Genomic DNA, 23,145 nt, shown 5'->3' on the forward strand with positions numbered 1-23,145 from the left:
ACTTGATAATTTTAATTATGTTAAGTACTTTACAGATAAATAAAATGATAAGGATTAGAATATCTAATCTATTAAAAGAGGAGTACAAATTGAAACTACCCCTTAGTTTTGCAAGTTATTTACAATGGCATGCCACTGAAATTATTAATTAACCTACCTTTTAGGATTCTTTGTCTTTTCTTCTTTAATTAATGCATTTCTAAAATCAACTTCTAACTAAAAAATCATAGAAACAATAATTAATAAATCTAACTTTTAGTATTATTTGTTTCCTATTTTATTATATATATATATATATGTGTTTGGAAATAATTAATTATATATATATATATATCATAATTAAATACATATTAATTAACTTACCTTTTAGGTTTTTTTCTTTTAATTATCTACATAGCTTTAAATAGTTAATGAACAATATTTTTAAAAAAGCTATATAATTATATTTTTATTATATATAAGTAATAACTAAAATAAAAGTCACATAAAAAGAACCATTTATATAATATATAGATCAATATATAAATATATTATGTTACATATATTTTCATATAAATAATATTCCAATGTAAATTTAGTATGATAAATGCTGGAAGTATAAAATATATAGCACCATATATTTTAAAAAATAAAAGTAAATTTTATCCATAAAAAAATACATTTGTACGGATATACGGATCATATTCGAAAAATACTACTGATACAATTGATGGTTTATAAGATAAAATAAAATTATAAACTATAAAATTATTATGTTTAGCAAGGTCATATTAGACAATTATTTAAACAGACAAATTTTAAAATATAGATTATCGCTTATACAAATAAATAATTATTTATAAAAATAAAAATAAACATCAGCGTGGGTGCGCGGGTCAAACTCTAGTAATAAGTTAAAAATAAATCAATGCACTTTAGAATGGTCAGTTTTGTATACGGAACTAAAGGGCCACCCTCAGAGTTGATCAATAAATTAAACTAGGTGATAACCCGTGCTTTGCGCGAATGAGATTATGATTTTTGGTATTTATAAGATAAAAAGACAGAAAGTCTGTTAAATGTAGACATCGGTTTGATTGTATGTTAGATTTTATTGTATTTTACTCCATTGAAATATAAAAGTCTTATTTATTTTGGTTTGGAGAATTCACAAAAGTGCTGGAGGTTAACGGTGAAGAATATTGTAGAAGAAGTCTTATAAATAAAAAGCTCAATTTTATTAAGATGCATAAAGATAAAACTGATAATATGATTTAAATCTATTGCCGTAAACTAAGTTTTTGAAATATATGCAAATCCCCTATTCATAATTAACTCAATCACGCATATTAGCAAAATAGGCAACCGTCATATAGTAAACTTGAAATAACCGAAATGAAGTGTGGTTTATCTTCGTTGATTTCAATAGACGTTCCAACTCGGAACCGATTGGTTCGATTCGGTAAACCCACAATCAGAAGTTCCAACTTGGAACTAATAACAGTCGCGTATGAATATAACTTTTTTTTGGTTTTTATGTGTCTCTCTTAGCCTTTCATCTACATCAAACTCCACAACACAAGAAAAAAAAGAAAAAGAGACTTTTCTAGTTTAGCTTGAAAGTTGTGGATTTATCCTATAGATTCTGTACTTATTATCAACTCTGTTGCAGAATCTCCATGATCTCATAAGACTTCGACCATTTTTGCCTTCGAATGCACCGCCTCCATTAATTTGTACGTGATAATAAAGAATAAATAGTATGCTTAAAAGAACGTATGGTAGGTAAGAGTGTGCTAGCCAGCCATGCAAACGTAAAAGTATTATCATTGGCAATGTAAAAATGTTATCATTTGTGTTCGTGAGCTTGACGAAAAAAGGGGAGAAGAGTTCGTGAGCTGCAGTAGTTTGTAATAACGATAATTCTAAGCTTGACGAAACAATGGGAGAAGAGTTCTCTTTTTGATAGTAATAATCAACAGCTACGCACAAAGATGCAAAAGAAGTCGCCTCACAAAGCCGATCTAATGAACAAAAACTTATAGGTTCTCTTCTCCTCTTCAAGACTTCAACAATGGACTAACGGATGCGTTGGATTTCTCGCAGGTTCGATCGAGAAACACAGTTCTTTTCATCTCAGTTTGCATGAAGCTTGTCCACGACTAAAGTCCCCATCTCAAGAACCTCGCCGAGAATAACCTAGATGGATCGTCGTGTAGGCCATGCGAAGAAGGAAGAGGAGACTTCTATGTTCAGTAGACTAACGGATGTGTTGGATTTCTCTATTTTATCTTAAAACACAGTTCTTTTCATCTCAGTTTGCAATTTATAATTCTTTTTGTCTATAAAAATTGTCATCACCTGATGTCTGATGAGATATGTTGAAACCTCGAAGGTGTGAAAAAGAGCACAAACTATTTAGAAAGTGTTTCAATCCTCATGCTAGTTTATAATTAAAAGCTCGTTAAGAAGATTACACACAAAAAAAAAGCCAAGATGTTCCAAAAGATGGAAAATAAGTAAACAAATATGTGAGAGTGTTTCTATAAACGACACGTGTCAATATTGGTGTGAGCGCATTAATTGCAATGCTCGTCTTTTAATATATAAGATATACTTCATTAAAAAAGCCTGTTTTATTATTAGTTAAATCGTTTAACTAGATATTTTTAAATTTTTATTTAGATAGTTAAAAATCAATATTTTTAAATTTATTTATTCAGTCCGACAACATCTGGTAATGAAAAAAACAGGTAGAGTGTTGAAAATCTAAAATGTACTCAAAATCTAGAGGAGTGGTTCTGCCTTTTAAATCATTCAGATTTAAACTAATAGTCTTTAGAATTCCACAAAGTCCCAGCTTCCCTCATGAAACCGAAGCTCATATTATTTTCGTTACTCTACAGTTAGTTAGAAGCACCACACGACAAATGCGTTGTTCCACTCAGAAACCCTTTTATCTCTCAATTTTATTCACCTGTTTTCTTGGTTTCACACAGAAAGTCTATTAATATATTAATAGACATGACAATGTAAATTAATTTGACATGACGCTGATTAAGAGGCGTACCAAATCGGTCATCAATGTTTAAGGCTTGGTGTTGTAACTTGTAAAGGAAGAAAAACGAGTTCACAAATCTTATGTGAAGATAAATTTTGAAACTTTTGCATGATATATAAAAGTTAGTTGGAACATAAACAAAATAGAGAAAGCTGGTCCAGAATTACCCAAAAGATTATGTGGATTGAGATTAAGCCCACCCCTCTCGGGATTATTGACTCGGTTTGGATATTTATACAATCCTCACTATATTTAGACAAATATAGATCACAAAGTATGGATACAAGCATCCTAGAAACACAACTTTAGTAACAAATAAATAACAGCAAGAACATGGCAGAGACTCAAGGAAAGGTCATCACTTGCAAAGGTAAGTAAAGTACTCACCAATGTGACTGTTTCTTATGATATGGTGATGACGATGATGATTATGGTAGAATGATGCATGTATGTAGCTGCTGTGGCATGGGGTCCAAAAGAGCCGCTTGTAATACAAGAAATATGCGTAGATCCTCCTCAGAAAATGGAAGTTCGTGTTAAAATCCTTTACTCCTCCATTTGTCACACCGATCTCGGAGCTTGGACCGGAGTGGTAATGCATGCACCTAGATTCAAATCATGCTTCTTGATTAACATTGTAATCTAATTAGAATACCATTTTTTTTAATTTAAGAATGAAGGTGAACGAGCATTTCCAAGGATTCTTGGCCATGAAGCTGTCCGGTATATAGCCAATCCAAATCGTGATATATCAGTCGTATTTAAAACTTACCCGTGACGCTAATTTTTGTTTTGTTTTGTTTTGGGAGTATAATAGGATAGTTGAAAGTGTAGGAGGAGTGAAAGATGTGAAAGAAGGAGACTATGTGATTCCCACTTTCAATGGAGAATGTGGTGAATGTAGAGTGTGTACGAATGGAGTAAGTAATCTCTGTGAGAGATATAAAGTGGATCCAATGAAAAGACTGATGGTTAACGATGGAGGGACGAGATTCTCAACCACCACAAACAAAGACGGTGGTTCGAGCCAGAAGCAACGCGTTTATCACTTCCTTAACACATCCACGTTCACTGAATACACCGTCTTGGACTCGGCTTGCGTCGTCAAGATCGATCCTAATGCTCCTCTCAAGCAAATGAGCCTCTTGAGCTGTGGGGTGTCCACTGGTTAGTTATATCTCTTAAATAGCAAACTAGAAGCATGGATTGGGTCCATATGTTCTTAAGCATTGATGATTCTTTTATTTTCTTTTTGGGATTTTTTAATACAAATGTCATTATTATCTCCGATTAGGGATCTAATATATATAGTGAGCTTTGGGAGTAGCTAGGGAACACAAGAGGAGATAGGACCTTTCTTTCAGAAAAACCATTTATTTCTCGTTGTCTCTTTCAAATAAGGTAGGTGTGGGAGCAGCTTGGAACACTGCCAATGTGAAGGAAGGAACAACCACTGCTGTCTTTGGATTGGGTTCTGTTGGTCTCGCTGTAAGATTAATTTAACAAATCCATTCAAGCACCCTATTCATTTTCAATACATATATGTATAAAGTCAAAATAATGTATTTATAAATAAATTCTATGAATGCAAACTGAAGGCTGCTGAAGGTGCAAGAGCAAGAGGAGCTTCTAGGATCATTGGTGTTGACGCTAATGCTTCCAAATTTGAGAAAGGTGTATACTTTCTATTCGAATCCTTTTAAATCAGTTTTATTATGCTTTTTTCTTGGTTTATAAACTACTAAATAAGATTGAAATGTCATTAATTTGAGGGTGTTTTTCAAAACCAACCCATATTTTCAAGTCAAATCCAAAACCAACCCTTTTTTTTTTGTCCATACTATTCATCAATAAAATTTTCATACTATCCTTATGTTTTTGAATTATTCACAAAATTGCCATTTTTATTTATTTTTTTATTAATTTCGAAATTAACAAAAAATCAAATACACCCTAACCATTTCTTCTTATTTACAAAAATGCCATCATCATCAATTTTTCCAACCACCATGAACCACCATTTTTGAGCTCTAAAGCTCTAGAATTCAATTTTCAACCACTTTTTTTCTCATTATAACCCAAAAAACTTCATTTTCTCTCATCTCCTCTACATTTCCATCTAAAAAACTCTCATAACTATCATTTTCATAATCACAAACTTCATATTTTCGAGTTTCTTCATTAGTGAATCGTTAAAGATGCTTCTTTTTGCTCATATTTGGAGTTTGGACGGTTGAAAAGGTTGGAAACAAGCTTTACACATGAAAAATGTAACTATTTACATGGTTTTCGTTCTTTTTCAGATCTGTGTCGCGACGGTAGACTGTTTTGTATGTCTACGCCTCCGTGGAGACTTACGATGCAGTCTATTTGTCAACGCACGGGTTAGTTTTGCAATTGAGCAGACAAATTTTTTTTCTAACGCAGACTTCCCCAGTAGTCTCCGTCTTTACCTTTGACAACAAAAATAAAACTTTCGGTAGACTTACTAAGACGTCTACCTAAAAGAGGTTAGTTTTTCATTTGACCGAACTTTTGACTTTTCAAAATAGACTTCAACGGAAGTCTACAAAATGTAGACTGCCAACAAAGTCTATAAAAGGTCAGTTTTGCATTTGACCAAAACTTTGACTTCGTGGAATAGGTTAGTTTTGTGTTTGACCAAAAAGTTTAAAAAGCAATCAAAAATTTATTAAATTGTAGACTTCATATGCAGTCTTCTTATCTTAAAAAAAAAAATGTAGACTGCGTATAAAGTCTACTTTTTTATTTTGGTCAAATGCAAAACCAACCCGTCGGATTTGAGAGTAGACTTCACAAGAAGTCTACACACCCGTAGACGTTCATTTTAATCTACTGATTTGAAGTCAAACTTGGTCAATTGCAAAACTAACCTCTTTCAAAAAAATTCAAACATGTAGACTGCATATGAAGTCTAGTTCTCAAAGTCAAATCTTGGATGAATTCTGGTCAATTGCAAAAAGTAACCTTTTTAAATTGTAGACTGAAATGAAAGTCTACATGTACAAAATTACAACTTTTATTCAACTATAGAAAGCAACCCGTCAAATGGTCAATTGCAAAAACCAACCCAAAGAGTAGACCTATTTGACAGTCTACGTCTGTAAACTGAAAAGAACGTCAACATCTTCAGAGACTAAATATTAAGTCTTCATAGAAAAATCTATAAAAATGTGAATTTGTGTATTATTCATTAAATTTTTTCTAGTTTTTTTGTTTGACAGTGTGTGTTAGTTAATCCTAATGGGTTTGAGTGATTTTGAAAATAATTTTTTTTTATAATTATGAAGGTATAATTCATTTGATTTGACAATGTTGTTAGCTAATAATTGTAGACGTATTTCTAAGTCTTCGTTTATAGTTTTGCTAGTAAGGCTGAGCTTGTTTCAAAGCTGAAGTCGGTGACTGTGGAATATAATTTTACATTTTCAGCATATAAGACAACAAAAACTCCGTATGTGGCTAAGTGTCGTGTTCAAGGATGTGGTTGAAAACTTAGAGCGAGTGTGAAGTATGGGCCAAAGATATTTTGGGTGACAAAATATTCGAAAAAGATGAAGAATCGGAAAGGTTGAAGAATGTTCCTTGTGCATGATGGCTGTACACATGGTAAACTTCTTGAAATGACACAAGAAGATTATGATCTGGACAACAAAATTGAGAAGATGGTGCTAACCTATTCCTTACCAAACATCATTTAAAACAAATGACTCCGAATAGGAATATACTCCTCTTATGCCTGTCACGAATAATCGACAAGTACGAAACTTGATCGAGTTATCTAAGACACACTTTGTACGCCTTTGTGTATCAAGCCTGCGCCAATACACTAAAAAAAATTGGATTGACTATATGTTAAATAATAAGTGTAGACGTTTTTGTAAATCTACAAATGTAGACTGCAGTTGAAGTCTACGTCGTAAATTCTATTAAAAGTGTATTTGTGTATTATTCATCATATTTTTTCATGATTTAATTATTTTACAGTGTATGTTAGTAAAATTTTAATGGTCTTGGATGAATTTCACAATTTAATGTGTTATAATTATACACTTGATACTTATTGCAAATTGTTTTGATTAGTATTATTCTTGAAAATTTTTGGGAAAATTTTGTATAGATTTTCTTCTTCTCACATGTGTGTTAGTTATTATTTTAGCTTATGGTGGTTTTACTTGTTTGGTTGGTTAGATCTTGTGAAAAAATTGATATCTAACAAAAAATTAATAATATCATACAAGTGAAAACAACTAAAAATGAATACAATGTTTATAGATTATGCATTAAAAAATTATTTAAAAATTAATATTTTATTATGAAAGTTATTACAGAGCAATATATTAAAAAGTATTCTTGAGTATGTTTGATTTTTCATAATCTTGATGCTTCAAATAAAGTCTTGGAAAAAGTACCTGCCAAATAAGATAGATTATGAGAAAAACATAAGATAAAAAATAAAATCATATTTTAGTAGACTTTTTATTAAGTCTACGTAAAGTTATTGTTTAGTAGACTTTAGTTGAAGTCTACACTAATGGAAAATTTTCATATTTAAAAGTGTGCATTTAGAAAATTTGAAAATACTTTGTTCTGGAAAATATTTCAAAAATGGTTTTTTGTCATCCTTGTAACAAAGCAAAAAGATAATGTATGAATCTATAAATTTAGTTCATTATAAACACAAAATATCTTATAATGAATATATGGAAAGCTTACATTTTTGGGAAGATGATTTGAAAATATTGGAAGAGAATACCTGCAAAATAAAATAAAATTTTAAAAAATAAGATAAAAATTAAAATCATATTTGAGTAAACTTCTAATGAAATTTGCTTAAAATTCAAGGCTAGTAGACTTCATTTGAAGTCTACCAGCCGTAAGTTTTAAGTAGATTTCAAATGAAGTCTACTCTATAAAAAAAAATAGATCTGAAAAATAATACATTAAAAATATGAAATAAGTTTAAATCTAAAAAACTTTTAAAAATATGATTTAATTGACAAAATAGTTATAAATTAAAGACATATTAATATGAATTTTAATATGTAACTTTATTTGAATATAAATACTAGAACACATATTTTAAATCTATAGATGTAAACCTTACATTTCTAGGAGGAGAAGAGAATAACTATGGAAGAAAATACCTGCAAAATAAGATAAAATTATTAAAAAACATAGAAAAAAATTAAAGTCATATTTTTGTAGACTTCCAATGAAGTCTGCTTAAACTTTATGGTTTAGTAAACTTCATATGAAGTCTGCAAGCTTTAGTAAACTTCTTTAGAAGTCTACACTGTCTGATAATTTTCAGATCTGAAAAAATCTATATATTTTGAAATGTGAAAATAATTTTAAATCTGAAAATACTTTACATAATATAATTTATAAGGTAAACTAGTAGCAAATTAATGTATAGAGCTTGATCTATAAATTTATTTGAATATAAACATGTAAATACATATTTAAAATCTATTAATCTAAAACTTACATTTTTAGAGGAGATGATGAAATCCATGAGTGATAATACCTACCAAAAAAAGATAATATTGTGAGAAATAAACATAAAATACACATTTAAAATCTATAGATCTAAAACTTACATTTTTTAAAGGAGAAGATGAAAACCATGAATCATAATATCTAAAATGACAAGATAATATTGTGAGAAAGACTTGAGAAAATTTTAGATAGAAAGAAGATAATGAGAGAGATTTAGAAACAATTGAGAGAATTTTAGAGAGAAGAGAGAAAGTTTTAGAGAGAAGGGAGAGAGTTTTAAGAACTTGTGCAGCCACTTTAGAGAGAAATTGAATAAATTTTGTTTATATAGGGAGACAAAAATGTAACTAGGTTAAAATTTACGATACTGTAGACTTCGTTTGAAGTCTACTAAAATTAAAATTTTGGAGTAGATCTTACTATAACATAGTAGACCTTTTTGGAAGTCTACTATAATAATTTAATTATTGTTGTTTATTCTTTATTATTTTAATAATTTTAATATATGATTTATTAAATTTATTTCTTTATTTTTTAATAGTTATAGTATATGATTTCACTTTTTTATTCTTAAGGAACTTAACTTAGTTTAAATATAATGATTTTTTGTAAAACAAATTGAAAAATATAGACTGAAAAAGACGTCTTCAGATAAATAGACTTTATTGTAGGTCTACGAAACCCTAAACCACAAATATCAAACCCTAAATGTTTTGCTTGATAATCAAAAAGTCTCATTTATACAAAATATAAACTACTAAACATTAATATGCAGATTTAAGTTAATAAAACAAAAAAAAAAACAAAATCTAAAATCTAACCCTATGAAATCAACTACTAAAAGACATAACATGTTAGAACCTTTTGTTTCTAAACTATGAACATAGTCTAGCACATGATAACCAAATTAGTATATATTCTTCAAAATTGTTCGATTATATGAAATTTTAATTTATTTACTTCATATTTTCCATTATATTGATGATTAATTAAAAATATCACAATAATTATTTTTATACATTTTCAAAATTAAATTAGTAGACCAAATTAGAGTGTAGACTACAAAACAAGTCTATAAAGTAGACTTCGTAGGAAGTCTATATATATGTAGACTTCTTTTATTACGTGTAGACTTCCAAAGGATAGAAACGTAAAATACATTTATGTTTTTTGTTTGGTCATAAGGGTGAAATAGTACTTTTACTACTCCTTTAGGTTGGTTTTGCATTTGACTGAAAGTGGGGTACACTTTTACATTTGACTTGAATATTTGGGTTGGTTTTAGCAAATGTCCCTTAATTTGATTTCATACGAATTGTTTGAAGTCCAATTGGAATGTCCAATTCAATGCTGGATTAAATTATTAATTAGTTTCAATCGTTTTAACATATATTTTTAATTTTTGGTTTTGACGGAAGAAAATCAACATGGATCTCGAAGTAAAGCAAATGCATTATAACTTTATGAATTAATTAATACTGGATTTCGATATATTAACAGAATTTCCCAGTTCGGAATCTTAATAATTTTCGATAAAATAATATCTCTCCAAATTAATAAATATTAAAGTTGCTATTCGTTATAAGTTTTACATTTTTTAAAGCCGTCATTGCAATAAATTTTAACTTTATATGCGGTTTACAGTAGTAATGAACGTAGCCAACATATTACTCCAATTCATTATTACAGGTAAACTTATGGGTATAACAGACTTCGTACCCTAAAGACTTAACAAAGCCAGTACATGAGGTACAATCAAATTTCATATTACAACAAATCATCAATGATACAAATTAACTTAGTATTAATTATTAAATGAATTTAACTATTGTGATGGGATCAATATATATACCGAAAACAAAAGAGGATTCGAGAGCTAATGAGTGGAGGCGTGGACTATAGCTTCGAATGTACAGGAAACGTCGATGTTCTTCGCGAAGCCTTTTTATCCACTCAAGCAGTAACTCCCTTACAAATACTAGCGCTTGAGATCAACGAGTTAATTTGTTTACTTGATAAAATTAAATTAGTTACTTAAGAAACAAGTAAATGTGACAAATTAATACGTTGATAGGGTTGGGGATCGACGGTACTTGTAGGAATTTATCCGACACCAAAAACATTGCCTCTTCATCCAATGGAACTTTTCGACGGCCGCACAATCACCGGTTCTATATTCGGTGGTTTCAAGCCCAAATCTCAGCTTCCAAATTTTGCTCAACAATGCATGAAAGGGGTCTGAGTTTCATCTAAAGATTCCATATACTATATAACATTCTTTAAATCGAATTAATTTTGCTTTCTAGATTAATTTGATTTTTTGATTTGTAGGTTGTGAAATTAGAACCTTTTATTACGAATGAGCTTCCATTTGAGAAGATAAACGATGCGTTTCAGCTGCTTCGCGATGGAAAATCTCTTCGTTGTGTTCTCCAAATCTCTAAATTTCTCAAGAAATGATTCTACGTATCTTCCCAAGGTTACTATTATATTATCAACAAACACTTCTATTTGTATCAGTTATTTTTTTATCATAAATTTATGAATATCATCAGTAGTCCGATGATATAAACCATTATTTGTGCTCAGTTATTAGTTAATTTGATTAAACTCGAATGATCTTGTGCCTTCCGGTGGGAACCAAAACTTGCAAAATCAAAAGTTATAATGAAAAACCTTAATTTTTCGGGGAACCGGATTTTAAGCATTAGTCAAAGACAAGTAATCAGAAAAAGATGTCAGGTAAAATATGTTAATAAAAGTGAATGAAAAAACGAATAAGACTTTGCTCGAATTTTTTTTGCAAGCGCATTCCAGAAACAAGACCGTATATGAGGCTCACCTAGAAGCGAGACTACAACGCAACTGAATAAGCAAAGGTAGTGAATCTATCTAGTTTTGCTAGAATAACCACCTAAGCTTAAAGTTCATATGTGAGTTGCACCTCTTATGTAAACGGACAAAAAACAAAGACTAATGTTCAAACTGCATAGAATTTTGGTCCTTTGTTCTGTATCAACCGTTGTTTATACACTCCTCCTTTGGCCGGTTATCTTCCCATTTTTCGCAGATTCATATTTATCCTCCTTCCAAATTTTTTTCCAAGATTCGAGCCTATCTTGTTCAGAAGTTTTCTTGCTTGCCTTTCTTTGTTATTCTTCTCCAAGTAAATAAATGACATCATTTGGTTTTTAAGAATTTTAATCATGGTATAAGTCCACTTTGAGTCTTTATATTATGTTTCGAGTATGTTTTAAGGTCTTTACAGGCTCAAGTACATTTTAGAGCATTGTGAGATTATAAGCTATTTGGAGCATTTGAAAAACTGAAGCCGAATTTTGAAGTTGGAGTCGTTATTATGGAGGGAGTGTCGAACGACATTACCTTTGGTGTTGCTTGACACTTATGCTGTTCGAGCAAGCTGACACAAGTCTCAAGAATTAAACTTTGGCCAAGCATTTTCCAGTATTTGTAAAGAAGCCCACAAACATGTTTTAACCTATATTTAGTTTTTTTTTTTGTCACTGTTTAGGTATGCTTTCTTTTACACTTAGAAAGATTTGGAGAGAAGATCAGAAACTCTTTCAGAGATTGAGTGGAACTCCAATATTTCTTATTTGTTTCATTTATGTAGTTTATTGAGATTATTACTAGGTTTTGCATGATCATGTCTGAGTAATCTACTTGTTATATTTAGGGATTTTCTAATGTTTCTGACGAACTGTTAATTGATAGATTTGATATGGTAATCTTATTATATCCTTCACCAGGATTGCTATTATTGTTTTTTTTATAGAATTGCCAACTAGAAACTTGATCCTAGGATAGTTTTAAAATACAAGAGTGTAATCAATTACCTGAACTAAATCATGTTGAGCTAAATATATATTTACAGCGATTGTTGGTCTAAGAATTTAGTAAAAAAGATCAAACTGGAAATTAATGACTGTTTGTTTGAGTGTATTTGATTAGAGTTAAGCAGCTAATAGTTTATCGCAGCGAGAGTTGGATAACTTATTATTGAATTCGAGTTTTAGGATTGTTCCTATTAAAACCCTTATCATCTATTGATTTCAGTTCTAATTGCCTGTTTGATATCTAAATCTAGCGCTTTTACCCATTGCTTACAAGCATCTTTTTATTGCTTAATTTACTTATTTTCATATTTATGGCTTAGCTTAGCTTGAAACTAAAGTATATTGTGTGATCCCTAGTCCCTAGGGATTCGATCCTTAAGTACTATAATGAATAATTGATTTGAGCTTATTTTTTTATGGTTTAAAGCGGGCTGTTTTGTGTTTCGGTAAATTTTATATAGTTTAAAGCGGGCTGATAGAATTATATGTGATTCTGACGAGGTGAAGATAAGCGTTAAAATGTTATCAATGGCTCAATTTCACCTTCCGATCTTGGACAGTTTCTGCGACTAATTCTAAGACTGAAACATGCTGAGTTAGGAGAGTTTGAGTGGTCACACATGGTGCATACTTTTTTCTCCCTTATAATAGGTGTGAGCTTCCCTCATTCGTAACACTTTTTTATCTCTCAAGAATTTTCTTATGGAAAATAAACTTACTTGCTCTCTTCTTAATTTCAGAAGTTTATTCCATTCTCTTCGAGTGATTCGAGCTATTCAAATGGAAGTGTTTCATGAACCACGTTTTGCAGGAGATTTGAATCGGGTTGTTCCACTACTCTCTCAGCTTCAAGGCATGTTGGTCGAACCAATGAGAGTATCAGTGTCCACACACGATGTAATTGAAAAGGTTGGAGCACGTCGATCCTGGAGAGGCTAGCGAATATTGGGAGAGAAGGACTGGTGTCATGAGGCCTCCTCATTTCTCACAAATATCTAGGATGTCAAGGGCATGCGTTTCGATCCGGAGAGGCTTAACTAGGACTTCTCAAGATAGATTAACAACGCTCATGCTTTTTACGATGTTCCCGAGTAAGTTATTTTCAAGATTTCGTGGATCGAGGATCGTGTTACTTTATGTTTTCGAAACCTAATTTTTCTTCTTTATTTATGTGGTTTCTGACTGTCATTATTTGTTCATTATCAGAGCAAACATGGATTTACAATTGTGCCACTTGGTCAAGATCATGGTTTCTTGTTATGAATCCAACATTGAACTGGACCTGCACCATCTTCAGATGTTTTAGACCATCCATAGGAAGCCGAATGCCCTGATGTGATATGTTGAGCCAAAAATATTTGTGGAATAATAGCGGATTTCAGGGAAAATGACCGGTCATGGTCCAATCGTTTCTTCTATGTTTGCGCCGATGGTGCTACTGCAAAAGAAGAAATTCTTCCATTTTTAGAACGAAATGGGGAGAATTGAGTTGTGGGAGCCAAAACTCAACAATCCAAATTTATAGTGAAAAATATAACTTTTTGGAGAACTATATTTTCTACGATAGCCAACGAGAAGCAATAAGAAAAAATGTGTGGTTAAAAATATGGTAAGATAAGGGATGAATGAGACAAAAGATTTACACATGAGCGTTCAAGAGACAAACCGTAAACGAGGTTTTTATGAAAACGAGATTATATCAGAATAATACGCAGAGGTAGTAGATCTCTATGAGTTTTCTAGACTTACCACCTCAGCCTAAAAACCCAATGTGAGTCACAGCTCGTACATAAACTAACGAAAAGTAGAGCCTAAGTTTTTGAAGAGAATTTCAGTAGCAATGTTTTTGTCTCCCTTTCTGTTTCGCATTTTTTGTATACAACACCTTAGTTTGACCATTTTCCATAGATTCATTTTTATTATCTTTCTATTTTTCTCTGATTTTTCATCATATCCAAGATTTGAGCCTATCATTGTGGGCCATGTTTTTTCAATCTGACCCATCCCATTGCGATTCGAAATGATTACAATTCCGCTTTGGGATCAGTTGTTTGTATGATGGGATCTTAAATTTTCCAGGATCTGAGATCCTTTTTTGGGTGATGCGAGCGGTAAAAGGAGTCTTTTGCACTTCTTTCAGTGGTCAATCTATTTCGGGCGCTGCAGTACTCTCATGGTGAATATAAAACTTTACAGCTTTCACTTCCACTGCATATTTAGCGAGAGAGACACAGAGATCGTAAATTTCATCAAGTTCTCCGGGACTGAATTTCCAAGGTTACTGTCTTGCGCTACGAAGAGTCATTTGTTTCTCTTCGGAAAGTTGTTCCTGCTCCACCCAATATATGTTTTCTTCTTCTTTTTTCATGGATCGAGTGAGTGAGGAGTTTAGTCGAGTTGAACAGCTTCTCATTCTACTTGGATTTTCGTTGTCAGTGACAGCACATTCTTCAAGATGTCGAACTGGTTGCTGATTTCCAAGTTGATATGTTCAGCATCAGTCTCCCCCCCCCCCCTCCCCCCTCTTCCAATTGATACGTAGGGCTCGTCAGTGTCTTGCTGCATAGAGTCGAAGTAAATTTGTCGGGATTTTGTTTCAACAAGTTTTTCCGTCTTTAAAATCCGTCTAGGGAAGTCATGAAATCGAGTCTACTCACACCTTGAATTCTGGTGGTTCCGCATTGGATTATTGCAATATTTCTCGTTGTTTAGATTGCACATGTTAGGAGAGAAAACTCGTGAGCTTGTCTTGGTCGTTTCTCTTCAGGAGAAGAGCTGTGACCATGCCTCTCATTGCAGCGCTGCTGGTTGTTAGGGGATTTTTGTGTAGGATATTTGTGAGTACTACGGAACGATAGACAAGCCTGGTATTTTATGAGAATTATAGAGAAATAGACTTGAAGAGACATTTTTATTAAATCATAGAGTAGAGACTACAATAGATTGGTGTATAAACCCTTTCTATTCCTTCTTGGGGAGATGTTCCGGAGATTGATAGTGAAGCGGTCCCAATGGGGCCCCTGAGACAGCTTCGCTCCTGTTTCTTTGATGACGGTCCTCGTTCCGAGATCCAGAAGGGAGATCTTGCTGATATTTGGAGGAAGTAAGTGATTCATCCTTCAGTGGGGATGAGGAGTCCTTCAGAGTTCGAGTGTGCCCCAGAAGGGGAGCGAATGAGGTGGCTGTCTACTAGGCATATTTAGAGGCGGGCTTCCGGGGCAGTACCCTTCCCTTATAACTGAGGTGTCCTCTTACTTTGGTTTCTGTCCCTCTCAACTTACTCCCTTAACCTGGAGGACTTTAATGGCGGTCCCAGTGCTCGGAGAATTTCATGGATTCTCTGTCGGAGTTCATGAGATCCTTTACTCCTACTATTTTGCCCATGTGGTGAACAAAGCAGGATTCTACCACCTGTGATCCCGTGACGGTGCTCTTTTAGTTGAAGAGCCTTCAAGGCGTGTTAGGGGTAATTATTCATTCGGGGATGGTTGAAACAAAGATTGTTTTGTGTTGTTTTACGAAAGTCATTTTACAAAAATGTTAAAATTAGTTTTATGGAGGTTTATTTCGTAAAAATGTTTAGTTTCTTTTTAGAAAAGATGTTAATAAGACTTATTGAAGTTAGTTTTAAGAAGTTTGTTTCATACAAACTGTTCAGTTTTGTTTTATGGAAGATCTTCCGTAAAAATTGTCAAAATTAGTTTTACATAAGTTTGTTTCGTAAAATAATTTAGTTTCGTTTTAAGAAAATGTTCCATAATATTTGCCAAAGTTGTTTTTACTAAAGTTTATTTTGTTAAAAACTATTTAGTTTCATTTTACGAAAGATGTTTCGTAAAAATTATTAGTGTTTTTGTTAAATACTTTTAAGAAAATATTGTTTTTTATAAATTCTTTTCCGAGCAAAAATCGCTTCATTGATTTTCTGAGAAGAATTACTTGAAGTTTGTTGCGAAGTATTGTTGTATAAATTGACTTGGCGTATGCAAAGTTATTCTCTCAATATTTTGGCTCATTTTCGTAGATGATATGTTTTCGAGTGATTTTAGCCGCTGGTTTCTTTTTTTTCTTTTTTTTTTTTGACAGCAAAAATATTACAGACTCATATAGATCCTGTAAACCAAAGTGGTAACTCTGAATCCATGTGTACGACGAAAGATGGTTGTTGCCGAGCACTACGTGCCAAACTATCCGCCCTTGTATTCTCCGTCCTAGGTACTATCCGACGAAAGATATGTTTTCGAGTGATTTTAGCCGCTGGTTTCTTTTTTTTCTTTTTTTTTTTGACAGCAAAAATATTACAGACTCATATAGATTCTGTAAACCAAAGTGGTAACTCTGAATCCATGTGTACGACGAAAGATGGTTGTTGCCGAGCACTACGTGCCAAACTATCCGCCCTTGTATTCTCCGTCCTAGGTACATGAACAATATCTGAGTTGATGAAACTTCTTCTCAACAGCTTAATATCTTCCAGGTAGCTTTCAAATGCTGGTCATTCCTCTGGTTCCGAAACCATCTTCATCAATTGAAAACAATCCGTTGCAAACGTAACATGAAACTGTCTTAAGTTTCTCATGCATTCCATTGCCCAAATTAATGCCTCCATCTCCGAATGAAGCGGTAAAAGACAAGCCCTTACATTCCTTGCTCCTAGTAAACCATCAAACTCTGATAATGTACTGAGCCAACCTTGTCCTGAAAATAGGTCGTTATCTTTCCAAGAACCATCTGTGAAACACCATCTTCCTGTGGTTCCTACGTTAGGCCTAACTTGTACTTCTTGTGCACACCTGTTGTTACTAACCTGTGCCTCAGTCCACAGTGTTGATTCTACTTCTGCTAATCGAAGTGTTTCCCTCGGATCAATATCAAGATTACTGAATACTTTATTGTTTCGACCCTTCCAAATGTACCATAGTATCCATGCAAACTGATGATCCTCCATCTTTGGATTAACTCTCCAAAATAGATGGTCCATATTAGCAAAAAGAGAGCCAATAGGAAAAATATTCGGATTTGATGGAATTTTAGATAGTGCCCAGACTTGACGAGCTGGGGGACATTCAAAAAACACATGGTTTATTGATTCTTCAGGATCACCACACCGTGCACAGCACGTATCTCTTTGTATTCCTCTTGCCCTTAGATTTTTCGTTACTGCCATACACCCTGATATCAACTGCCATAAAAAATGCTTTAACTTTGGAGGACACCTCATTTTCCAGCAGGAAGCTTTAAGTATATCAACATTGGGCTCATAAAATTCTGGTGGCTTTTCCTTATCAGGATAAATCCTTTCCACTTTGTACCCTGATTGTACTGTATATTTTCCATTCTTGGTGAAATGCCATCCATTCCTATCTTCCATCCGATTTCTTCACAATGGTATACTTTCGATTATTTTTGCATCGTGTGGATCCACCAAATCCCTAATTGCCTGTAAATTCCATGTGCGGGCGAATTAATGAGAGAATCCACTGTGAGCTCCGGGTAACTATTATGAAGGTTTTTGTTAGCTGGTCTCGGGAGAGTGGATGGGAGCCATGGATCATTCCATACTGATCAGCCGCTGGTTTCATTAAGATGGATTTAACCCTATCATGCATGATGAGTTGATTACTTATCCCCTATATATTAATAGAGAAACATTTAAAAAATTATAACTGGTAGTTTGTACTAATTAAAAAAATGTTATGCTGAGTTGTCACCTAATTAGAATGCTAATTTTGCTTACGTGGCGGCTTGAGAATTAATAGAGAATTTTCTTAGTCCAAAACTAAATTGCTAGAGAATCCCTTATTTATTAATAGAGAAACATTTAAAAGGTTATAACCTGTAGTTTGTACTAATTTAAAAATTGCCATGTTGAGTTGTCACCTAATTAGAATGCTAATTTTACTTATGTGACGGCTTGAGAATCAATTAATAATTTTTTTAGTCCAAAACTAAATTGCTAGAGAATGTTATATTATATAGTATGTCCATTATGGACCATTCATTTATCAAATTTAAATTATTATATATTCCTTCCTTAAATAAAACCTACGGAATTACCTAATGTGATTAATATATATATATAGCAATTAATGATTTTAAATAATAAAAATTTGCTAACAATATGTATACTTTCTATCATTTTTGTTTAATTATTTATTATTAAAATAAATTATACAAATTAATTAATCATATAATAAAAATTTAATTTTTTCTTGTATATGTTATATTTTAAATTTTTCAAAACGAGTATAAATTACTAAAACTATTAAAAGCCTCACATTAACATTTATGATCAAGATTTAATTTATTTTCTACAATAAGATACAATGGTTATAAAATCATATGGATAAATAATTTTATTTTAATAGGTGTTTATGTAAATATATATATATATATATATGTGTTTACGTTAATATATATTATATCATTTAAATTAAACTATGCATCACATAAAAATACATACTTATATTTTGATATATCGTTGAACATATATTTGAAATTTAATATTTTAATTTTGGAATCTTGATTGTTTTTTTAGATGATTATAAATTATTGAAACCACTAAATATTCCACATTAAAAAAAATTGTTGGTGTAAAATTTGTTACACAAATATGCAAATAATCATAAAATCATATGAGTAGAAACCTCATTTAATAAATATCCATATTAAAAGTATACTATATATTTATGTTAATATCATTTAAATTTAATTATATATCATATACGATAAATAAGATTGATTATTTTGATTTATTTACACTAAAATGATTGTGAATAAACAAGAGCAGTCGTTTGATTTATATGCGCACACCAATTTATTAGAAAATTTTACAACCCAAGGACACTTTATGAGTTTCCAATTACACTTGGAGACACATTGAACTTTCTACACACATTATATGTGTCTAAAGACTCTAATACCCTTAGACCAAATTTTACTTTTTCTTTTCTCTTCTTTTCTAATTCATTACAAAAGTTCATCATCTCTCCTAATTTTGTTTTTGTAACCCTCTCTCCTCATTCCATTTTACTTTCTCAAATGTTCAGATCCTAATCCAAATTGATGAGTGTGATGAAACAAACCTTGTAAATAAATCGATTGTGATAAGTTTGGGATTTACCGTGGATAAGATACCATGGCTATTACTAGAAGCAGATTCAAGCTTTATGGACTTGAACAGAGGAGATTTGGAGAGTTTAATGAAGTCACAGAGGAGAGTGAATTCCAAAATCCAACTCCGGTGACTAAGGCAATTAATCTGTCAAGAAGATTCGAATTGAGACTGAAGTTGAGAGTAGTGAGCTTTTGAAGCTTCAGCGGAGATCTGGGATTGTGGTTGAGTCGCTGAGGAGATCTGAGTTCCGATGAGATTAATTATGATGACTTAGGAAGGTGGTTATGGATATGAAGATGGTGGATACTAAGGTGGTTGCTTGAGATGAGGAGATGGTGGTTGACACCGGAGTGGAGGTTATGGTGGTTATGGATACAGAGGCGATGGATACGAAAGTGGATACAAAGGTGGAGACTATGGTGACAATAGATACCGTAAATGAGGTTGTATGGTTATGGATATGAATTTTGTGGTTACTGACTTGGAAACATCACGCTTGTCCATACATCTCCTTCCCAAACATTATGTATGCTTTTGTAATATATGCGGTTTCTAGGTCTGTTATATTATCAAACATTATGTATGTTTATCAAGTTAAGATATTTGAAATATTCACTGTATCACATCCATACTATATGTGCTAGAAACTTTGTATATTTTGTACCCTAACCACAACAATCACGTCAACAACAATAACAATACCTTCTAACATACATGTGTAACCACTATTTCCTATCCACGACTTTGTAATCACCATATCCTAGCAAAACGCACCGTTTAATTTATTAATATAAAAAAAATAACTAATTTAATCGTTGCTTTCTTCTAAATTTTTAGAGAGGGGCATTTTGGTCTCGAATCTACCAAGCCGTACAAGTAAAGTGTGCTAAAACCATAATGTGTTTTTCACTGCAAAGAAATGACGAAATGTGTCTTTTTATGTAACCTTCTCAATTTATTACATAATAGTAATTGATTTCTTAGTTATTTAATATATAATTATTATTTTATTATTTCATAATATGCAGAAAAATAAAAAATATTTATTATGCAAAAAAAGAGGATCTTAACCTAAGTATGTATCTTTTTAATAAATTTAAAATTTAAATATTTTCTAAATCTCAGGCCAAAAAAAAATAACAAAATGAGAATAAACTCAAAAATAAATATTTATATTGAGCAATAACCAAAATAAAAAAAACGACACAAAAATGAGAAAAATATTGAAGATAGATAGAATTGACACGTGAACGTAAACTTCTTATAACAATAATTAACTTTTAAATTGCTAAATCATGATATAAGACTGAGTTGGCATAGTTTCATTGTAACCAAATAGTAGGCCTGAGATTTTTTGGCCTAAACGTTAACTTCTTATGCGATAAGTGATTTTTTGACCTAAAATAGTTTTAAAAATGAGATCAGCTCATGAGTAAACAAATTATTTAATTTACAAAAAAATTTTAAAAAAATTGTTTTATGGCCAAAAATATTAATTCGATAAAGAGTATAAATTTAATTTACGATATTTCTTAAAAGTTATTATTTCAGTAATTATTATTATTCCAGTCGATTACATTACATAGCGTTTAAAAAAATCCGAGTTTAACTAGCAACAAAACATTAATATCAATCCAATCCAATCCAATCCAAACCAAATAATTTGATTACTCATAAATCATACATTGAAACTACATGTGGAGGTCTCTTTCTATTCAAATAGAAGATGCAAAATATTCCATGTATAGTCTTTTTCGACATAAAAAAAATTATATCACTGAAACAAGAGGTGGTCTGGAAAGCCAAACCGAAACAGAACAACCAACACACAAAGATTTCTATGAAAAGATTGTACAGTTCTACCTAATGAATAAGCAACTGCATTATGAGCCCGAAGATTGTGGAAAATCTTGAATGACTGAAATCTTGTAGTGTTTCTACCTTGTGGTACCTCAATCATAGGTAAGAAACACGTTTTTGCAATCCGATTCAAAAATATGACAAATAAAACGACATATCATACTTTTCATTCTCCAACCAAGTGCATCTAAAACTTAATGCAAAAAAAAAAAAAAAAAAACAGATTCATGTTCTTTTTTTTCGTCCCTATAAATTAGATTTGTCTAGATGTGTCTTTCCATTCCCTCGTGTAGTCTTATTTTGTTGGATAACGGGTTTGTATCATAAAAATGCTATTTTTATCCATGGCGCGTAGTGTGCATGATATGTATATAAAAATATCCAATAACTACGTAACTCCAATAAATCAGAAAGTGGTTAATTACGTCAGTGTGAGTAATGGTACATGACAACATGCTCTTGTTGGAATTGCTTGACATGCAAATTTCCCTATGCTTCACCAGACCAACAATGCAGTTTCACTTATTAACTATTGACTATGGGCCTTTGGCTAATCAATTAATTAAGCACTAATTTCTTTTCAAAACCTTATTTAAATGGACAGTATATAGGTCTCACTTTTTGGCTCACCACTCGCACCAAATGCAATTATAACCATAAGTTCATTACATCCTCTTCTTATTATCTGAGGAGAACTTTTATAAATGAACCTTTATCTCATGTGTGATTCACAACTTTGTCATTTCCTAGGTGTCAACACCACATTCCACCTTATAACCTTTTTTAAATAATTCTTTTTGGCATAGACTAATTACATGTCATGTCATTGCCAAAAACATATAGTATATGTTTCATTTTATGCATCTTGATTCTAAGCATTTATTCTAAGCATCTTGCCAAAAACATATAGTCTCATTTCATGAACGTGTTTACTAAATTTAGAATATTGAAATTTTTTATACAACCATGTCACAATACTATTGTATAAAATGTAAACTATGTGGATAATATAATTTATATGCCATGTTAAGTTATATCAATATTTTTTAACATCCATATCAACTCGAGATAATATTATGTCATTGACCATCATATTATATAATTTTTCAAATGTATATTATATAATATACTATGCTGAATAAACCAGAAACAAGTAGAATATTGTGCGGTTTGTCTCTATGTTGTTGTATATTAGTTAGTTATTACTAGTAATATGTTAGCATAATAGTTGTGTATACTCGATCACATCAACAATATAATCATATTTTTATTCTGATTATAAATACTTAGATACAATATGAAGATATCACTGGAAAATAAAATATATAATCCATGATAATTTTAAGTGAATTGGAAAAAAAACGCTGTCATTGGATCTTGATTAAGCTGTATTTTCTTAATGGAGTAAATCTCGGTGTCAAATATTGAATGCTCCAATTCAAAAGATTAATAAAATTTGAGTCAATCAAATATTTTCGGAATGATTGACTTTCGTGTTTGTGGTGTCTAAGCTAATATCAAAAAGATTCATCTTATTAATTGTTCTTTCCATGTATTATTTTGCTATGTCAATGGGTGAATTAAAAATAGATAGATATGCAAATTTCTTAATTATAGCCATCGATTTATTACAGTGATTTACTGTTTTATATATATGTGGCCCCTATATTTGAATCGAGTTTGTTTTGAGGAAATTATAAATGTCTAATGTACCACTAGTTTAGTGATAATAATTAGTAAATGTTTGC

At 31.5% G+C, this 23,145-nt stretch overlaps 1 protein-coding gene and 1 long non-coding RNA gene across 2 annotated transcripts; both read left to right on the plus strand.

Annotated features, from left to right (window-relative positions):
* Nucleotides 1-2,735: 2,735 nt before the first annotated feature.
* LOC103874765 (alcohol dehydrogenase-like 3) lies at nucleotides 2,736-11,302 on the plus strand. Its single transcript, XM_009153205.3, is given in 11 exon segments — nucleotides 2,736-3,410; nucleotides 3,496-3,632; nucleotides 3,714-3,763; nucleotides 3,858-4,207; nucleotides 4,446-4,528; nucleotides 4,639-4,714; nucleotides 10,253-10,280; nucleotides 10,282-10,312; nucleotides 10,428-10,523; nucleotides 10,638-10,799; nucleotides 10,895-11,302. Coding segments are annotated over 11 exon segments (1,179 nt in total). The 5' UTR covers nucleotides 2,736-3,373; the 3' UTR covers nucleotides 11,024-11,302.
* A 3,759-nt stretch (nucleotides 11,303-15,061) lies between these two features.
* On the plus strand, nucleotides 15,062-22,750 carry LOC117134156. The gene is made up of 2 exons (XR_004458332.1): nucleotides 15,062-16,635; nucleotides 16,840-22,750. It is a non-coding gene; the product is annotated as an uncharacterized LOC117134156 (long non-coding RNA).
* The last annotated feature ends 395 nt before the right edge of the window (nucleotides 22,751-23,145 follow it).

This window comes from Brassica rapa, chromosome A05 (genome assembly GCF_000309985.2).
Source record: "Brassica rapa cultivar Chiifu-401-42 chromosome A05, CAAS_Brap_v3.01, whole genome shotgun sequence".
NCBI classification, from domain to species: Eukaryota; Viridiplantae; Streptophyta; class Magnoliopsida; order Brassicales; family Brassicaceae; genus Brassica; species Brassica rapa.